Genomic DNA, 20,307 nt, shown 5'->3' on the forward strand with positions numbered 1-20,307 from the left:
ATCACAGAATAATATCAAACCATAAACAGGGGTCGGCAAAAAAAAACCCCAACTTGAGTTAAAAGTCCAATTATTTTAACTGTTGGTGTTAATAAAAAAAGAACAGGAAACAAGGTGACACACTGCGCTGACAAATTATCATAATCTGACAGCTAAGAACACAGTAAACTTGATAACCAAGGCTTGTCTATACCGTGATGCCACAAACCACAAAGCTTTAATCACAATATGTTTGCAGTTTGGTACAAACACATCTCCCTCTCCCTTTCCTCCTGACCTTATACCCACAGAGGGAACAGAGGGCCAAATGACCGCTGAGGAAGAGGAGGCCCGCAGGATAGCTGAGATGGGGAAGCCCATACTGGGAGAGCACAGCCGCCTGGAGGTGGTCATTGAGGAGTCGTACGAGTTCAAGGTGCGCCTTTTACTTGTTTTCCATACATAATTTCTTTTCCATGTAAAACGGGGTTGGTGGTGTAGCTGCTCCCAGTATGCGGACTGGTGGTGGCTGTTCCTACCATGTTGATGCTTTATTCATGGCTTCACAAAGCATTTAATCTTTATATAAACACACATGTATGCAAGTATAGGCTGATGAAAGTAACACAACATTTCTCTCTACCAGCCTAAAAAGAAGGGAATTCCATCGTCCTGCCTACGTCAGTAAAGTATTACAATCTACACCATCTAGATCTCGGTGTACGCTATCTGGTGTACACCTCGGTGTACTCGGTGTCGAACGCTATCAAACCATAAATCTCCAAGTGTATTACGTAGTCCACCTTCATCCTCTTTCACACACCGATGAACTCAGGGTCCCACCCCCTGAGTGCATAGGTCTAAAATGGTTTTAAATTATTGAAAGTGCACGAGTTGCTCTCGTTACAAAGGCTAGCTCGAGGCATGCATTTTTCAAGCAGTCCTCACATGCATAAAGCACTGCTACATCTTCTTATCACGTTTTTGCTGCATTCCCTGGCGTATATAGAAAAAAAATAGAAGAAGGGATCTGCAAGCAACTCACCCCAAGCTGTAAAAATGAATCACGGGCAAAACATCCTACTGAGACTGGGATTATAAATTGCAAATCCATCTGTTATAATTGCCAATGGAGACAGCGCCTGACTTACAAACAAAATAGGTTTTGAGAAGCTGTCAATAACTTGAATTGTTTGTAAGTCATTATGTATGTAGTTCCCCTTTCCTCTGAAAACCCCACCGAGCAGCACCACTCTATACATACATCTCCAACACTCATGTCACTCTTCTCGCTAGTTCATTCTTGCAATTATAGATCAAAATTGAATATATGACGACTTATGAACAATTCACCTTACCAACAGCCTCTACAACCTATTGTGTTTGAAATTCGGGCACTGTCTGTGGTTTAAATTCCTTGAGATACAAAAATCAGAATGTTCATAAGTCAGATGTTCGTATCATGGGGATCTGCTGTATTACAGAATTGAATTAGAACTCTATGTTCCATTTTCGTAATGCTTTACGTAAGGCTTTTTGTGAATTAAATCATATGTTAGTTAACCAGAAGTCCTGAAAGGAGTGTATTTTGTCTCAGAGTCTCACAGCAATGCACAGAAGGAATAATTTCAACATTAAGTACTTGAACCACTTTGGTCGTCAAAGCCATGGCTGTTTCACCCTTTTTGAATGCCCAGAAATCATAACATGATCTTAAAAAATATGTAATTTTCACCAGTGTTTGTTTGTTTATCTGTTTTCACAATAATGAGTAAAAATTTCAGTTTTAAGGGTGAGGATAAGGATAAGGGATATGATTTAAATATAAAACTATGTCCTCACAAATGATGAAATCACTGCCTGTGGCCCCTTGACACATGAAAGCCCTCTTATGATCTTTCACGAAATGCTATTTAACTAAATATATCAAATATATACTGTGTATATATATATATATATATATATTTGAAAGTGGAGAAAGCAAACAAATCAAACACCCAAATTACTTTCAGCTAATTAAAAATGTATGGACTGAATTAAAAACAGAAATCTACAAACAACATCAACAAATAGAGAAACCAGTCGACTAAAATGCAATATCCTGATTCTCTGTGTGATTACAAAGTCAAGTGACCCCTTGTGAACACATAATTGGCCCTGTCTGTTATGATTTGTGGTTAGTGAGAACCAGCTTCGGGAATAATAAAACTCCATATGATTGCCATTTAGATGAAGCGCACAGGAGATAAAGTGACTAAGAGACTTTGTTTTCTGTGTGCCCAAATAAAGAAATAGAAGTTCAATGATGTATCTGAATTTGTTGTGTTATAGAAAGGCAGTTTGCATCATCTGCTAATGGAGTGTTTTTTGGTTCTGACTGGCAGAGCACTGTTGACAAGCTAATTAAGAAGACCAACTTGGCGCTGGTGATCGGCACTCACTCCTGGAGGGAACAATTTGTTGAGGCGGTCACTGTCAGTGCAGGTGGGCTTGTGTGTGTGTGTTTGTTTGTATGCAACACGTGTGTGTGTGTGTGTGCGTGCGTGCGTGCGTGCGTGCGTGCGTGCGTGCGTGCGTGCGTGCGTGTGTGTGTGGGTGGGTGCAGTCTGAGTTTAACAACCTGTCACACTGACACTCCTGAGCCATTTCATGAAACACTCTCAACAACTCAACATTCATGATTCACTGCTACTGTTGTGTTCTACCTCTAACTATACGGCTCCTCAGGCTTCCTCTGTGCTCTCCAACATGTCTCATCACTGACACTGTGCAGCTTGACGCTGGCTTTAACGAAGGGTTTCTTAAACCAGTGTGGATTATAAATAAGTTGGTAGTGTTGGTCACTGCAGTAAATAATGTAGGATCCACTAATTCATATGGACGTTGTTTGACATCACTGTCCAGACCAGTGAGCCAGAGTAATCTCTTGTTGGATTTCACAGAAGGTTCACAATTAAAATACAAAATGTTTCCCAGCCTGAAATTAGTTTTTAATCACTTAAAGGAGTAAATTAAGATCAATTGTAATTTACGTGATTCTGTTGGTTTCTGCCTTCTCAAACACCAATGTTTAAACAAATGGAGGAATGTTTTTAACTTCAATGCAGTTAAGTCAAGGCAGTGCTGACAGCTTTTAGCTTGTGTCGGTTCATTGTTAGTTCTCAAAAACATAGTTATGGTTAATTACAGGGTCGGTTTTTCCTGGTAATATTGATATTTAAAAATTTACTCCAACATAGACATGATGATTGTAATCATCTTTTTTTCAACCGTTTATCTGCTTTGCGAGTCATGGGTTTGCTTGAGTCTGTCCCAGCTGGTTACAGGTGAGTGGCAGGGTACACCCCAGATGAGACACCAGCTATCATATGACTCTGTAACTTCATATTTTTTTAATGTATTTATTGTGTTTTGAGTCATTACAACTCAGATGGTGCAAATTTGAAACACGTAAATCATTAATAGCCTTTGAGTCACAGATAGTATTGTTTTATTTATGAAGTCTAATTAAGGTATTTTGATTTCTCATTTAGAAGAAACAGAGGACAGGAAAGAATATCAATTAAGGGCCAAGTCCAATGCCAATAACTCGAGAATGACAATCAAATACAAAACAATGTAAATCAGTGTTATTGTTCAAACGCGAGGTCAATGTGTACTAAATTTATAATAAGGGGAACACCATCTAGTGGAAAAAGTAGGTCTCTACAGACATTAGAGCAGTGGTTCTTAACCTGGGTTCGATCGAACCCTAGGGGTTCGGTGAGTCGGTCTCAGGGGTTCGGCGGAGACGGAGGTCAAGACAAAAAAAGCAAAAAAGAAAGTGGTAAACCAGTAAAACATATACTTATGTCTTAAATTTTTTTAAATTTTTTTTATTTCTTTTACTTAAGAAGGGTTCGGTGGGTGAGCATATAAAGCTCACCCACCAACAAGGTTAAGAACCACTGCATTAGAGAATAAGTAAGCATAAATTTATTGAGTATTTTAGACAGAACACAAAGCTGGACAAGACCGTGAGCAAAGTAGTTTTTTAACTTTAATACTAAAATAATGAGCCATAATATTACTTGCACGTGCATCCCCTCCATGGAGATATTTATTTATTTATTTGGGTGTTTTTTTTTCGGACATGTTAATATAACAGACTTCATACCTTCGTCACATTTACAACATCAACAACAACATCCGAAAAAGAAGGGCTGACGGGTAGAAGCCAATAGGCTTGTGAAATTCCCGTCCCCCTGAATCAACAAACATCTCTCTCATTACAATATGTTGTCAAAAACTACATTAAATGTTTTCAGCCAGTTCATCCACTGAATTTTAACAGGTGTTCATACTCTTATCCACTTCCAGATATTAGCCTTTGTCCCAGATATACCAGATATCACTGATAATTGACAGGTAAGCAGCATAGAACCATATAAAGGCTATGACAAACGCAGAGGGTTTAGGGTTTAGGCTCATCATCAGATAGAAGAAGGCGGGTCACAAAAGCACAAAGCAGAAGAAATGAACAAGAAACAGTTGATATACAATATACAATTGATATATTGATATATTGACATATGACAGAATGCTTCATACAAATTCAGTGGGTTTTTTGGTGGGCAGTCTGTGCTTGTTGTATTTTGGTAAGACTGCAACTATTTGCCTGGTGTATCTGCTCCTGCCATCTGATTCTACACCTGCTCATGCTCTTCCCTTCTGCAGCCTGAGCAAGTTATCAGTGACTACTTAGATAGAAATGAAGACACAGATGGTGACCTACCATACTGCAAATAGCATCTTCTTGCAGGATATGATCAAAACATTAAACGCAGGCCCATCCACTGCACAGTCCTCTCTGTTTGCTGTCTCATGTCTGCAATAACAGAACAAGCTGCCCACTGTCATGAGTCACGCCATGAAAATCGCCAATTAACCAAACAAACAAACAAACCCATGTTCCCTTATTTATTATTTTCTTCATGTCTGAATGTAGCAGTTAAGCTGTTTAGCCTATTTTGAAGTGACCTTTTGCATTTCTTTTCATATTTTATCATTGTTTATTTTTAACTTATATATAATTAATTATGCACAAGTAAAGTATGCGTGCCAGTTGATCGATAAAAAGAAATATGTCTTTTTCGTAATTAATGTGGTTTGGGAATTTTTTAAAAGGCTGGAATGATTCATTTTAGTATTTTAAAATGAGGGAAATTTGTTTAAGATATGAGTAGTTAGAGTTACGAGCGCTGTCACAGAATGAATTAAACTCTTATCTCAAGGGACTACTGTACTTGATAGAATTGTTGGATTTTATCTACAGTATTTGGTTGAGCAGAATGAGCTGCTTTGAATATAAAGGAATGGGGAATGGCAGAAAGCCATATTGTGCAAATTGAAAGAGCACAGCCACTGTGTGAACATTGTGTAATTTTGTTTGCATATAAGCTATACTAAATATTCTTTCTTTATCTTAATCTCCTACATTGTGTTCCTTTAATGTAATGTTCATGTAGTGTGTGTTTGTGTGAGTCTATGTTTATGTTTAATTTGTTAAATTTGTTAAACTGACTGACTCTTCACTAATTTGTCTATTACTTGTCTTTTATTCCTCGGGTTTCTTGTCCCCCAGGTGATGGTGATGATGATGAGGAGGGTCGTGAGGAGCGTCTTCCATCTTGTTATGATTATGTGATGCATTTCGTCACCTTTTTCTGGAAGGTTCTTTTCGCCTGCGTCCCACCCACAGAGTATTGGAATGGCTGGGCCTGCTTCTTAGTGTCCATCAGTGTCATTGGCTTCCTCACTGCCATCATTGGAGATTTGGCATCACACTTTGGATGCACTGTGGGGCTTCGGGACACTGTGACGGCTGTGGTGTTTGTGGCATTGGGAACTTCAATTCCAGGTAAGTGAAAATCCTCTTTTTCTGTGAAAGAGCAGGACTATGTATCCTCTCATTTCTCATCAAGTGATATTCATAGTTTAGATAGTTTTTATCAGTGCTCATAGCCCTGGGACAAAGAACATGCTGTCGACTGTGTCATGCTGGGAATTGTTGAAAGGAGTTTCATAACTCATTCAACAAGGTTTAAAATCAACAATTTCATAAGAACAAGGTTTTTGTGTTGAAATTCTGTAAGCAAACTGTAGTGGTCTGATCTGACCATCCACATGCTACATTATTCCGTATAGTTGTACCAATATTCAGACAATGATGTGTTTCCAAATTTCAGGGACTCAAACTTTTTGAAGATACTAAACTTGATGTTGGAATAGCAAAATTTACTAAATTCAGAAATGTGGGTATGAAGATTATGAAAAAAAAACCTTGACATGAATTGCCTTTTCACATAATCAAAAAGTTAGAATATCAATAGTTTTTCATGTTTGCCGGTTCCTCATAACACACTACTGTATATCTTTACTACTTCAGATGGGATGTCGGTGTCACAGAAATATTGAGTTACTTGAAGTAGACTTTTGCAATGGGGTCCCTTTAAAACTTAGACCACTGAGCCCATTCAGTAATTCTGCTTCAGCTTCTGGAAACTACAAGGATTTGTGCTTTCTACACGGGGCTTATTTTATCTGCACCCTCGTGCATTTGTGTTCACATGGGAAATGTCCTCATTTAAACTCTCCACTTCTTTCTTCCATCCTAGACACCTTTGCTAGCAAAGTGGCTGCCATACAGGACCAGCATGCTGATGCATCCGTCGGTAACGTCACCGGTAGCAATGCTGTAAACGTGTTCCTGGGGATCGGCGTGGCGTGGTCAGTGGCAGCTGTCTACTGGAAAGTCAAAGGAAAGGAGTTCAAGGTGGACCCAGGATCACTGGCTTTCTCCGTCACACTCTTCACCATCTTTGCTTTCATCTGCATGGGTGTGCTCCTCTTCAGACGCCGGCCCTCCATCGGTGGAGAGCTCGGCGGTCCGAGGGTGCCCCGAATCTTGACCAGCTTGTTGTTCCTGGGTCTGTGGTTCCTCTACATCCTCTTCTCCAGCCTGGAGGCATACTGCCACATCAAAGGCTTTTAAATGGAAATGTTCTGGAAGATTATTGCTCCGCAACACACACAGAGATATTTTTAACACAAAGCCCATACAGTCACTTCAACATGACGCAAGTCAAATTCATCTTACCTAGAGGTGAGTTAGGGATTCTAAAACATTTTGCACAAATGTTCCAGCACACACACTACATGTACGCATGTGTAAACAGATCATAATAAACATACACACAGTTACAGGCGTGATACAGGGCAAGGTGCAGAGTTTGTTAGGAGCAAGAAGTGTAAATAAATACAGAAAGTGGCTTAGAAAGAGAAAAGTGTGTTGGCCGGTAGAGAAAAGTGAAGGAAATGCTGTCGTTTTAGTGATGAAAAGAGGGTCAGGTAAATTTTTTATGTTTGGAAAGAAAGTGGAGGTGTGTTTAAATCAGTTCCACTGAGAGGAGAACAGAAATTTGTGTTCAAAAGGAAAAGGTTAGGATTAGGGTTGGGGTTAGAGGTTCATCATCTTTCTTCATCCCTTGCACCTCTCCTCTAAGTCACCAACTTTTAGTGGTACGACTTTACATTTCTTCACCGAGGAGGTGGAGCACTGTGTGAAATAAAAATGAGTGGAATGTTTACAATAACAAAAACATTTTGTTTGTTTACTACAGGGGGTTAGAAAGTGGTGATGCTTGTCTGGTTAACTGTATAGGAAGCAGTTCTCCACACACGCTGTAAATAGTAAAAACAGGTGTACATAGTGTAGTGTTTTCAGCAGGCAGAACGGTGCCTACAACTGAACAAAGATGAGGCAGAAAAAAGTGTAGCTGCTTTTCCCTAAAGAAAATTCAATCACAATCTTGTCTGCCAGAAACGCAAGACAATGTTTGTAAAAATTCAAGCACAGAATAGAACAACACAGATCTAAAAACAACATGGGAAAAGCATAGATAGTTGAATGAGTGTGAGGGGAATGATAATTTTGATAATGTATTAAATAGCAGCTGAAGTTTTTGCTGCACAAACAAATGAAAGAAAAGTGAGTGAAATGAAAAGAGCCATACCTCCCTAACATGCTTAAGTCCAGTCAGATTTGATTCTTTCCTGGATAGTTTTTATCACACTGATGTTCTAGTCTTCGCATTTACCTATAGCCATATATAAAGCATCTTTGCCTACAATAAAAAAGGGAAATCCAACTACACATCCAGGCATTGTGTATATGTCCGATGACTGCAGCTAGTTTACCTCCTGTATGTGCAGGCATACTGAAAGGACATGGTGTTTAGTCCATAACATCCTCCTCTGATGGACCAAATATGTCCTCACCCATCATGTCCAGAGAAAGCAAAACACATGGTTTTTCCTTCCACACAGATTTAAATAGATCTGAGACACTGAACTACTGCCAGTCAACACTGTGTAATTGTGGTTATTGACAAAATTATCCTTAACTACAATTTATCTTGATCACCATAAGGAGTAATAGCCTGGTCAGACAAACATGCATGAGTGATCCAACAAGGCTTACCAGTGTTAGTTTACCTCTAAATTACAATCAATTCATATAAAAACAATAGAAAACAGAACATTGATTAGCTCTTCATCTTTATGCAGGATGCTAATCTATATTGCGTTGCTTCAACACAGCACCCATACAATGCCTTAAGGAAATCTCTCAAGTAAAAATGTAGTATTCAAGCTTTCAGCTATCCAAACTGTCCAGCCAGCACTTTATTTGTTGAAATTAAAATGTACTGCGTAATGTTTTTTATTTTTTGTTTTAGTAAAAAAACAACTATTATTGCAATACAAGAAGGGTACAGAGATTTTGACTGGAGATTAACTATCATCTGTCTGAAGGTAAAAAAAAAGTACAAATGTAACACTGGATCCAGGTGAACCCACTGCTTAGTGTTTCTTGTCCCATGAGAAGAGAAGGGTAATGCATCTTCTCCATTCACAAAAACATGAATAGAAGGTTCAGATTTTAATGGAAATTCTTCAGTTCTCATTGTTAAAGAGAAATGAAGTCTCTGTGTTCTCAGCTTTGTTCGCTATCTGCGAGTCCAGAGCAGACAGCTGATAGAATGATAGAAGTAGGAATAGTGTGATTACAGGTTTAAATCCAAGAAAAATTCTATAGCCATACATTAGTACAGTTACGTAGGACAATACATTAGAAAACACTCAGTATTGCAAGGCAAAGATGGAACATAGTAAAATGTTTACTAGTTACTGAAACTACTGGCTGCTAAATGGGCAGTAGAGATCAATCAGACAGCTGCTAACTGTGTGCAGACACTCCCTGATTTGCTGTGTCATTTACACATTGACATTCCAGGTTTATTACTTTCAACACTGAGATGCATGAAGCTGAAATGTGGTGCATGAGAATACTGCTGTAGCAAAAGTGGCCAGCAGCATACATCGTGATAGTGTGACCACAAAGTAGTGTGTAACTCTTAGCTCAGCTTAGAAATACTGAGAGTCCAGCATCTGTGTCCCCAAACTACATTATACAGTAATAACAAACAGTTATTATCACTGCAATATTCACTGTATATTATCCATGACATTGAGTACATGTCTGAACGAACACTGGGGATTGTGCAGCAGGTGCGTTACAAGTGGAATTTGTTGCTATAGTACTTAATAATATGGGAAGGTTGGACTAGTTTACCCTAAACTAACGATACTTTATAAACTTTCTAAAACAACTTTGTATCTTTTCCTTGCAAATGTTGCTGAAGTAGATTGTTTTTGTACTTCTAAACAAGCTTTAGAGTAGTATAAATATGTACCTAGATGACATCATTACTAAGTGGATTAGATTTTGATATACTTTCCACAGTGAGGAAACTCTCCATCAAACTGTCCAAACAGTGTAATGTATCTTAACCAAACATAATCCCATCTAAGTCCTAAACTATGTGATATCCCAACTTGTTTGTGTCCAAGATGATTTATTTAGATATTTATTTATTCAAAAGAAAGTGATTTATTTATGGCTAAGCTGTCAAACAGATCCTTGAGACTAATGGTTCAGCGTTTCGGTCAAGGATTGTGGATTCAATGTGCAATATGGTAAAACGAACACATCTTATTTTATTTTTAGCTGTGATGAGAGGTCAGTTCACATTATCTTCTGCTCCAGTGTTTGTTGTAACCCTCTGCCAATTTTTTAGCATTCAGTTCTCTTGAAGGAAGGTTTTTTTGAGTGTAAGTAGCATGTTTACGTGAAGAAATAGTGTGGGACTTTGCCAGTATAATTATTAGCCTTGGATTGTCATGATCTTAAAATGGACTTTTTGTACATATTAATCACAGTAGAGACACAAGTCAGTGGTGTGTGAGGTTTGAGCAGTAATTTAACTGTAGTTTACTCACAGAACCACCAGGTGGGACCAAGATTGCGCATCAAACACACACAAGTCTGCTGAAGTCTTGTTGACTATGACTGGGTAAAAAAATGATCTGCATCAGTGGGTACAGAATGAATGACGTGCCCGGTGCTCCCAGCTTTATCCCAGCAGATGTGACTTGGGTGTGGCTCAGCACCCCAAAACAGAACTGTCTATAAAGCCCAGACAATGTTCCATGTTTCCATGAACTTCTGTGCTAACTGTCTGGCTTCGGCCATTGCTGTTCTGTAATTAGGTGTAATGCCTCCCCATCCGACCTCTCCTCCTCTACCAATTTTCCCCATGTGTGTGTCTGTGTTTGCTTCTCCTCTGTGCTTCTCTGCAGATGCATGATGAATCCCAATGTACATGTGTTAACAGCATGGTCTACTGTGATGGACGCCTGTGGGCATATAATTTCAGGGTTGATTCTCCATTGTTTCAATCACAAACACCAAAAGTTCTTCATGAAATAGAACAAGCTTGTAGCACACGCAGACACAAACACAACTCCATACAGATATACTGAAGACACACAAACAGACAGCATACATGAGTCCAGTGTCTGATGCTTAACTGTTACCTTTAGAAGCTGTGAAAAGAGAGTTTACTCTGTTGTGTTAAAGGTCATGTCTGCAAAGAGCAACATCCCATCTTTTTGTTTGTAGGTGTATTTCTGTGTCTGTGTAACTGTTCCCTCTTCCTCCTTCTCCTTCTCTTCTTCTTCTTTCTTTCTTTCTTCTTCTTCTTCGTCTTGATTTTTAAAAATCAAAAAAATCTTCTTCTTCTTCTTCTCTCATTCACTCCCTCCCAGGTCTTGCTCTTCAGTGTGTCTCCCTGTGAAGTTCGTTCCTGTGATGATAAAAATTTTCTTCTGCCTGATCCTTTGTAAGGAAATAATGACTGAATTACTACAATATCTTGTGATAGATATAATACATTTATTCAATACTGTAATAAATTATTAACTTAAGATTATATTTAGGTTTTTTATGAAATGTGACAAAAATGTATTGGAAAAAAATTCAACTTGTTTTTGGGAAAATGGCATGAGGTGTAATGTGTTACTGAAAGAAAATGCAGGTCTTTAATCAAGTGAAGTTGACCTTATTGCAATATAGTTTATTTATTTTCAAGGCATATTGTGTCTGAGTCCTTATTTCTACTATTACTAAGCACGCATTCATCTAGGTCAAGATGGATGAAGTGTGAAGCATTTTACTATATTAGTTAGCTCTCCCTGTTCAATTCTTGTTGGCTGTTATCATTATTATGTATTGGCAGGAAGAATAAACATTAGAAAAAATAAATAGAGAAATAGAATTGTTATTAACAGGATTCTGAGAAGAAAAAACAGCCTTTTCTGTCTTTTAGCAGACATTCACAGTAACAGTCAATTCGGGTCATTGCTCCATGCATCAAACGCAGCCACTCTGAGCCTCTCTGGGTAGCTCAGGGCTTTCAGGTCAGATATCAATTTGGTTACCCTTCTCTTTTCTCGTTCAACTGAGTGCACGTCTTCCTTAAACTGGGGATTCCAGGTTGACACTCCATACTCTTGAACCAGTCTTACCTGGCTCTCGTTTAGTGTAATTAGCATCTTCCCATCAAGGTATCTAAATGTCTTTCTAATCATGCCCATCATCTTGTTAATCTTTGCTACACACTGCTGGATATGGTATGAAAAGGTTAACTAATTATTACTGATATTCGTTGAGCATGAATTTATATTTCTCTGACTGAAAAAGTTTGGCTTAGGTGATTTATTCTGCAATGCTGAAAAGACCCTGTATTCAAACGCAAATAATCCATCAGTATAAAAAATGGCACAACATTCAGATTGAATTTTAATTGTGGCATTACATTACTTTGCACACAAGTCCTAGCCTCACATACTGGTAACAGTGCCATGAAAGGTATAAATATGGCAGGAAAAGATGTCATCATCAGTCAACTGGCTGATGACACCATTTGCCAGTCAGGTGTCTATTGCCTTGCAAATTTTTGATGAATTTTCTAAAGCTTTTGGTTTGACTCTGGTTCGACTTGAACAAATGTCAAGTATTACCTGTTAAAAAAATTGTAATGAAAGGATTTGTAATATTTATGTCCAGAATGAAGTGACCTTTTCAGATGATTTGCAAAGATCAAAAGAACAGAATTCTACCAAATTTTCCACTTCTTATTAAAAAAAATATAAACTAAAATAAGTGGTTAAGAGACACAGAGTTGACTGTGAGAGGAACAGTTTTGCTGTGAAAGACAGAAGTTTTATCTTGACCTACTTGTGCTGCTCTTTCTCTTCATGTAGATAACAATGCTTTTGATTGTACGCTGTTAGTCTTCTCTGGGAGAACAGAACATAGAAAAAATGTAATAATGAATAACTATGAAAATGGTGGATTGCAGATTTCACTACTCTTAAAAAAAACATACTTTTAAAATTAACTGGGCAAAACATTTTCTTTAAAAACCCCATCTCCATTTAGAACTACATTCCTAACAAATATTTTTCTAGGTTTGGTGGTTTAAATTTTTTATTAGGCTGCAACTGCAAAGTAGGCAAACTTCCATAAACACTATCCTTATTTCCAAAAACAAATTCTACAGGCTTGGCCCCTTAATTTAGAAGCTCATTTTTATATCCATAAATATATGATATGGTATAATTGGGACAAACTCTTAAAATAAATCATTACACTTCTCTCCTTGGATTGAAGAACAGATTGTAGTAGAAACCCGTATTTTTAATTGCAATGGATAACTTATGCCATATTCAGATTTTTTCTATACAGTATACGTACATACAAATTTCCAGCCAGACCTGAAGCATATGCAATTGTTTTTTTTAATAATAAACCCCTTAACTGTCGGCAAAGTTCTATATCCATAAACGTAAGTATAGTAAGCAAAGACCTGCATTTAGACATTTTATAATGATGCTGCTGATATGATTAAAAGCTATATATTGATTGATTGATTGATTGATTGATTGATTGATTGATTGATTGATTGATTGATTGATTGATTGATTGATTGATAAAATTAATCAGTGGTTCAGTGAACAATAAGGCTGCAAAAACTTTAGATATCTGTACATATTATTATATCACTTACATGTTATTTGAAAGTGTGGAATATTCTTACGTGTTATACAACCATCGGCCATTGTTTGCTCACGTTTATTTGCTCTTAAATAAAAAAGTGAAGAAAAAAGGAAGAGACGCGGCGCCATTTGCGTCACAGTTCGCAAATACGGAAGTGACGACATCAGGTCGTGACGTTGAGCTCGCTGTTCGCTGGCGGCAACCCGGCTGGGTAACCTTTTAGGAAGACGTAAGTCAGCCGTTAATGGCCATTATCGTTGATATTTAGCTGTTCCATTGCTCAGAAACCGTCTTTAAGTTGTTTATCTCTGCAGGCTTCTGTTGGGGACGGTTCATTTTCCTATTTGCCAGGAGCTGAATCGGAAATCGGAGCAACGGAAGAAGGTAACAGTAGCTCACGCGTGCGGTCGCCATTGTTGATGAGCAGGCCGAGAGCAAGGCCTGGCACATGAGTAATAGTTTACCTAATTTTATTAGTAAATGAGCTACATGCCTATAATAATAGTGTGGGATGTGTCATATCGAAACCCTGTATTCAATCGATTGACATTTAATGGAGGGATTTTTGCTGTTCAAGGTCCAAGAGTTATAAACCGCCGTTCGCCCTCAATGGAATCCCTTCCCAACAAATGATCAGAACCCACAACTCCGTTATCTTACGCCTGTTATTCCGACAGGTTTACGCTGGTCGGGCTTGGAAAATTTAATGATGCAACTGATTTTTAAATACTTAAGATGACGTGATTTATTTTGAAATGAGATGGTGTTTTGCGCGCACAGCCTGTTAAACGGTGGCGCCGTTTTCAAGTTGTTGTCTTTCTGTAGACCTTCGATATTATTCAGTGACCGATGGTGTCTGTGTGTGTTTGCACCAGAAGCACGTAAATGTATTGTGAATGTTGGTGGGAAGATTGTCCATGTGACTCTAAACTCGTTCAATTTAGGATTAAATTCTTATAGAGTGAATATTTCTAGATTGTTGTCACTCTTGAGTAATGTAAGGATTTGAAATAGAGTGTTTTGTTAATTACACAAAATAATTAAAATTGATTTGCACAAAACAGAGTGGGTATTGCCATGGAGAAAGGCATTGTTATACCCAGCTGACAGACATTTGTCACATAAACATTACGGCACCCTTTACAAAAATGGTTTGACACATTGTGGTGAACTTTTTATCAGATATTTCACATGAAAACAAGTATTCACATTTTGAGGTTAATGAGACCAGTGGAATAAAAAAAATGCATTTACTTTTTTTAAATGGCTGCATTCCTTCAAGTAATGGATACTCCAAATTGATTTTTATAGAGTGAAAAAGAATAAATGTATTTGTTGCATGTGAAAACAATTGTACCTAGAAGTGTGAATTCAAACTTTGTATGAGGTGTCAGAATATGTTTTTGTGACTATACGTTCTGACAGTATGTTATAGAAGGGAATATATACCTGTGCATTCTGTGCTATTTGTTGATATCAAATTGTTTTTGTTGTGTTAAAAATCAATTTAATTTTGTACTTATGTATGCTTCTCAATTTTTCCAGCAGGAGAGGGGCGATGTCATACTATTCCCGTAGTTCGTCTCGGGCCACTGACTGTAAAGTTTACGTGGGTGACTTGGGCAATGGTGCTGCCAAGGGTGAGCTGGAGCGAGCCTTCAGTTATTATGGACCTCTGAGAACCGTCTGGGTGGCCAGGAACCCCCCTGGGTTTGCCTTTGTGGAGTTTGAGGATCCCAGAGATGCAGAAGATGCTGTGAAAGGAATGGATGGAAAGTGAGTTGTAACATATCTCATGTATAACCAGTAGAATGTTGGTACTGTAATTCACAATTTTTATCTATATTTAGACCTTACATCTCGTGCCTAAACCCTATTTGTGTGTGTATGGCTTTCTAACAGACTATTGCGCTTTGCACTGTCTTGTTTGATTTTGTCTGATGTTTCTGAGCTTAACATTTTTTTGATGTATGAAAGTGCTGATAATTTAAACAATTAAAGGAAATGAAATGAAATCGCTCACTTTTCTTAAATCTTCAGAGTTTTTGTGATGCACGCAAGAAATAAAAATAGTTTTTACCCTCTCTTGTGGACTTTTCTTCAGGGTTCTCTGTGGGTCTCGTGTCCGTGTGGAGATGTCAACAGGCCTCTCCAGGAAGGGCCGTGGGCGCCCCAGCCGACGCCAGTTTGACCCCAATGATCGGTGTTACCAGTGTGGGGACCGTGGCCACTACGCCTATGACTGCTATCGTTTTAGCAAGAGAGGAGGGGGAGGTCGTCGCAGCAGGTGAAGAAATTCAGTCCATTTCGCATGTGATCTTGCTAATGCGTAATTGACACCAAATTTGCCAAGCTTTGTTTTTCCATTCCAGGTCCCGGTCCCGGTCTCGTTCTCGGTCCAGATCTCGTGGACGCCGCTATCACTCTCGTTCTCGCTCCCGCTCTCGTTCTCGCTCTCGCTCACGCAGTCGTAGCCACAGCCGGTATGCTAGCACTGAAACACACATGACAAATAAGAACCAGAAATTCTTGTTCTAGTCTTTTGTTCAGCGGTTTATTCTATGGTCTTTAATTAGCAGGGGGAAATACGTGGGTGTGCTTCAGAGAATGAGTTAACTGTTTGGTCTAGACTGAGCGATTTATCATCTAGACAGTTTTTAAATTGACTGCACCTCACATCAGCTTAAGTAATAGTTAGATTCTGTAATTCTGTCCACTTAAAATTAATTTTAATGTTTATATGCATGTGCATTTTTTCAACCCATTGAACAAACTTGTTATTATTCTCTTTGTGACTTTTTCAGGAGCCGTCGCCGATCTCCCTCCTATTCCAGACGTAGGAGCAGGTAAGAAAACAGATGAAATTGTGATAGTCACCTTCCTTGAAGTTAATGCACAGTAATATGTCAGCATTGAAGACTTCAGGTCTTGTCATAGCTAAAATTAAATGCGGTTTACTTCCTGTATAGGTCTGGTTCCCAAGCCCGTTCCAAGTCAAGGACTCCAGTTAGAAGGTAAGTTGTGTGAGAGTCAAGATTCTAGGCCATGTCTGAACCGGTCTGTTGCAGCCATCTCTGTCCTGTAGACATGATTGTAGAATGAGAGAAAGTATTGATTGATTTTTAGCAGAAATTGGTCCCAGTTGATGGTGTAGCTTGCCATAGAGCTTATTTGTTTGTATCACTAATGCCTAAAAAAAATCAACTGCTACTACTACTACTTTCCAATTTTTTTCACCTTAAATGTCGTTTTCAATAGTAACATGGGCCTTAAGATATGAAATGTTATTTCACAATGTTCTGATGTGCAGTGACCAAACGGCTGAATTCACCTTGATAATTGGCTTATGGTGTTCATCTGTGCTGCTGCTCCATTATTCAGATCATCATTATATTGTTGTTTAATGAAAACAGCATGTCTTCCTGTGAATGATGCAATCATATATGAATGTTGTGATAACTTGCCTTCCACTAAGAAAATACAGTTTATGACCACATACATAGACATACATGAAGTGTAACTCTCTTTTTGTAACTTAATTTCTTTTCTTTAGTCGCTCCAGATCTCGGTCTCGGTCAGGCTCAGCACCCAGAGGACGATCTGCCCCCCGATCCCGTTCAAGATCTCATTCAGCCAACCACAAGAGGAGCAGGTAAACCTTCAATTTGGATATTTCTAATTTATTTAAATTGGGTTTAGGGTGTCCAAAAAATGTGTCTTTTAGTCCTGCCAGGTGTCAGTTCTGTAAAAGGACATTCTTTGTGTATCTAACACATTTCTCTGTAGGATGAATCTCCTGTTAGTCAGGATAGATTGTAAGAGTGTAGATATCTCACAGCTGTTTTACATTCCTAGCAAAGGTCAGTCATTTTATTTAAGTTAGCCAGTGCTAGGTTCTCCATCCTAGACAGGAAATGACTGGGAGCATCGTGCTGCAACCCAACGACTCCATCATGACTGAGATGGACGACCAACGAGACCCATCTCCTTCTCACAGAGAGAGATCTACATCTTCTACCTCCGCTGTTGGCCAGGAGTGCAGAGGGAGGGGGGGTGGACAACTTCAGCCTTCTGTGTGGTGTAGGGATGTATAAATAAATAGATGAAAGATCAGACTTCTTTTTTGTACTCTCTTTTTCTAAGTCTTTATAGCTATGCTATGTCAGTGTTGTTAAAGTTCAGTGAAATGCTCCTATTTAATTTTAAAAAGAGAGCACATGAAAGACTGTCTGCCCAGCAAGATGCACCCAGTATCCTCTGTACTCTTGCTTTTCTTAGATTTCTGGACACTAGATGTAACGCTATTCTGCAAACAGAGCAAGAGATAAATTCTTATTTATTGAATTCATAAGTGTTAATGTAATAAAGGTAACACTGTAAATGTTTTAATCTCTCAGATTTGAATTCCCTATCTTGAATTTGGCTAGATTTAAAGAATATACATTTGAGATCAGACAAAACGACACCATAGGTGTGACTTTCGTTAAGCATCTTGCAGCAGTTTTGTTTATTTTTCATATTTTCTTTAAAGCGTGTGGTGGGAGCTGAGCACTGCATTGACACCACAGCTGATCCCAGGCCCACGGTCTGCCAGCTGGCGGTGTGCACGTCCTGCGGGAGGGTGACTAAGCGCTGACGTGAGATCAGCCTTCGCCTGCATCTGGTGTTAGACAGCGAGAAAGAGGTCGACCGACCGACCGTCCGAACCCTCCCCACAGTGAATGGGCAGCCGTCTGTTCAACCGACGCACACGTTCAGACGAGATCAGCCCATGCACACATACAGTTGTTCTACTAGAGCCAGCCAGCCAGCCAGCCTTCAGACGTACCAGAGGGCTGACCCACACAGATCAGAGTTCGACCTTTTAAATCCATTATCTACCTACCAGACCCCCCTACCTACCAGACTTCTTCAGCCTCTGACTTAGCTTCTGAAAGTGAGAGAAAGAGAGCTGACGAGAGATCAGTCTTCAAGAGCCTCCCAACGCAGTGTCTCTCCAAGTTGTAGTCATCCGTCCTTCAGTCCGTTCATCCTTCGCACTCTGTACTTGTTGTTTCTGCTACTGTCTCCAAAGGTAACAAAAAATCAAACCACCTGACAAGCTCATGTTCTTGGTGAAAGAAAATGTTCAGGCTTCATGTAGTCTGGAAAACTGGTGATCATGTAGCTAAATTTCAGCCTTTTAACACGCATGCTCAGAGTACAAATGTGTGTTTGCATGTGAGAATGCATGGATGATGGAGTGGAAGGAGAGGAAGGTAATATGAAATTTAACGGGCTGATATTTATGAGGCTTTGTCAGATTTTTCTTGCACCGTGCACATAGGATTATTACCATGTGCTCTGCTTTGATAATACTGTACACTATTATTTTAGTAGTCCAACTCTGTAAGAAATTGGTGGCTGTAATATGTTCATTCACTGTTCTGGATTCAGAGCAGTTTCCATTTCTGCTGCCCCCAGCACCACTACTCCTTTTTGTGTATGTAGTTACTGATAGTTAAAGCTACATTTCTTCTCGGTCTGTTACAGGTGAGAAAGCTATCCAAGTCATTCATTTGATTTAGTTTGTTTATGCTGGGGGTTTTCATTTATCTTTTGACCCAGGAGTTAATTCTCAGTAATACTACTAAATACTACTAAAGACTATTGTTGTAAATTTGTACACTAATATATGTTAAATATCTGACTTGAGATAAACCTGGTTCCAAGAGGTATAGAGATCCGAACAAATAACTCCAGTCCAAAATCTATTAGGAAATATTCACTGAAATAAAAGTTTGATTAAGGTGGGATGACTTTTCTGACCCTTTTTCATCCTCCACTGTGGCAAGCTAACTTTTATTATTTTCTGTTTCAGTCGTTCCCGTTCAGCAAGTCCAAACCGAAGCCCTACACCAGCGGATGACTGAAGAAGACTTAGTTCCCCGTATCACTCTTTAGCAGACAGATCCTTCACTCTGTCTGCATTCACAGCCCTACAATGTGTTTTGTTTTTGTTTGGGGTTTTTTTAGTTGTCTGTCAGTCTTTAAGAAGAAGAATTTTCCTGCAGTCTTTTATGTGCGGCCTCACATATAGTTAGTATAGCAGACAAATTGATTTCCATTGTATGAAAATTGTTTTAAATACTGCTGCTGTTGCTTCTGCATAAGTCATCTCAGAAGTTGCATAGTAAGTGTCAGAATTAACGCAGTTGACTTTTAGCTATAATTTGGACAGTTCATATAGGACATTGCAGTGGAAGATGGAATATTTCATACAGTGGTTTAGGACGTGTCGAAAAAATTATATTTATACTGTAACCATGGAATTGTGTATCAACAAATTGATTTTCATTTCACTTTTTTGTTGTGGATATTTCACATATCCACTCATGGCATTTGGAAAGTTTCTGGCCTGCATGCTTTGGTTAATGAGGTTACATTTTTACTGTTCATTGTTGTGCTGCACTGCCCTTTTTACAATCCTGATCAGCTTCACCGTGCTGGAGAGGTTTTTGACCATATTTTGATTTCCATTTTCCCCCTGTGACCTCTGATTTTAAATTAAATGCATACGGGGCTTCAATTAGAATTGTGTCAGGTCTGCTTTAGCATTTCTGTTCTGTTTATTTTTGAATAAACTTCAATATACGTCACTGTTTTGTCCCAATCACTTTGTTGTGGAACAAAATTTGCATTATGAGCAATATTTTTATGAGATGAGTATATTTTGATTATAAATATACGTAAGGTTTGTTACATATGGAAGTACTTAAGTGTATTCTCAAATGAGAAGCCATGACACACGTTGGAACGGAAGTTGTACAGGAGTCAAATGCACCCTT

General features: G+C 38.7%; 2 protein-coding genes across 5 annotated transcripts in view; both read left to right on the forward strand.

The window, feature by feature from the left end:
- slc8a2b (solute carrier family 8 member 2b) overlaps positions 1-11,413 on the forward strand; it is a 32,334-nt gene extending 20,921 nt beyond the window's left edge. Inside the window, exons 11-14 of the mRNA XM_068318060.1 lie at positions 291-415; positions 2,364-2,463; positions 5,603-5,878; positions 6,636-11,413. Of these exons, the coding sequence (XP_068174161.1) occupies positions 291-415; positions 2,364-2,463; positions 5,603-5,878; positions 6,636-7,012 (878 nt within the window). The 3' untranslated portion in view covers positions 7,013-11,413. The remainder of the gene's footprint in view (positions 1-290; positions 416-2,363; positions 2,464-5,602; positions 5,879-6,635) is intronic.
- Positions 11,414-13,636: 2,223 nt separating this feature from the next.
- srsf7a (serine and arginine rich splicing factor 7a) lies at positions 13,637-20,118 on the forward strand. Of its 4 annotated transcripts, XR_011035595.1 has the most exons (10): positions 13,637-13,709; positions 13,795-13,864; positions 15,026-15,256; positions 15,585-15,767; positions 15,853-15,963; positions 16,285-16,326; positions 16,450-16,494; positions 17,034-17,132; positions 18,012-18,554; positions 19,341-20,118. XR_011035595.1 is itself a non-coding variant. In XM_068317851.1 (9 exons), the coding sequence occupies exons 3-9, from the start codon at positions 15,039-15,041 to the stop codon at positions 19,390-19,392; spliced, it is 750 nt and encodes a 249-aa protein (XP_068173952.1). In that variant the 5' UTR covers positions 13,637-13,709; positions 13,795-13,864; positions 15,026-15,038; the 3' UTR covers positions 19,393-20,118. The 4 variants fall into 4 exon arrangements, 3 of the variants coding, with proteins under 3 accessions (XP_068173952.1, XP_068173950.1, XP_068173951.1); XM_068317851.1 differs by lacking the exon at positions 18,012-18,554; XM_068317849.1 differs by lacking the exons at positions 18,012-18,554; positions 19,341-20,118 and adding an exon at positions 17,388-18,005.
- The last annotated feature ends 189 nt before the right edge of the window (positions 20,119-20,307 follow it).

This window comes from Antennarius striatus, chromosome 6 (genome assembly GCF_040054535.1).
Source record: "Antennarius striatus isolate MH-2024 chromosome 6, ASM4005453v1, whole genome shotgun sequence".
Classification (NCBI taxonomy): Eukaryota; Metazoa; Chordata; class Actinopteri; order Lophiiformes; family Antennariidae; genus Antennarius; species Antennarius striatus.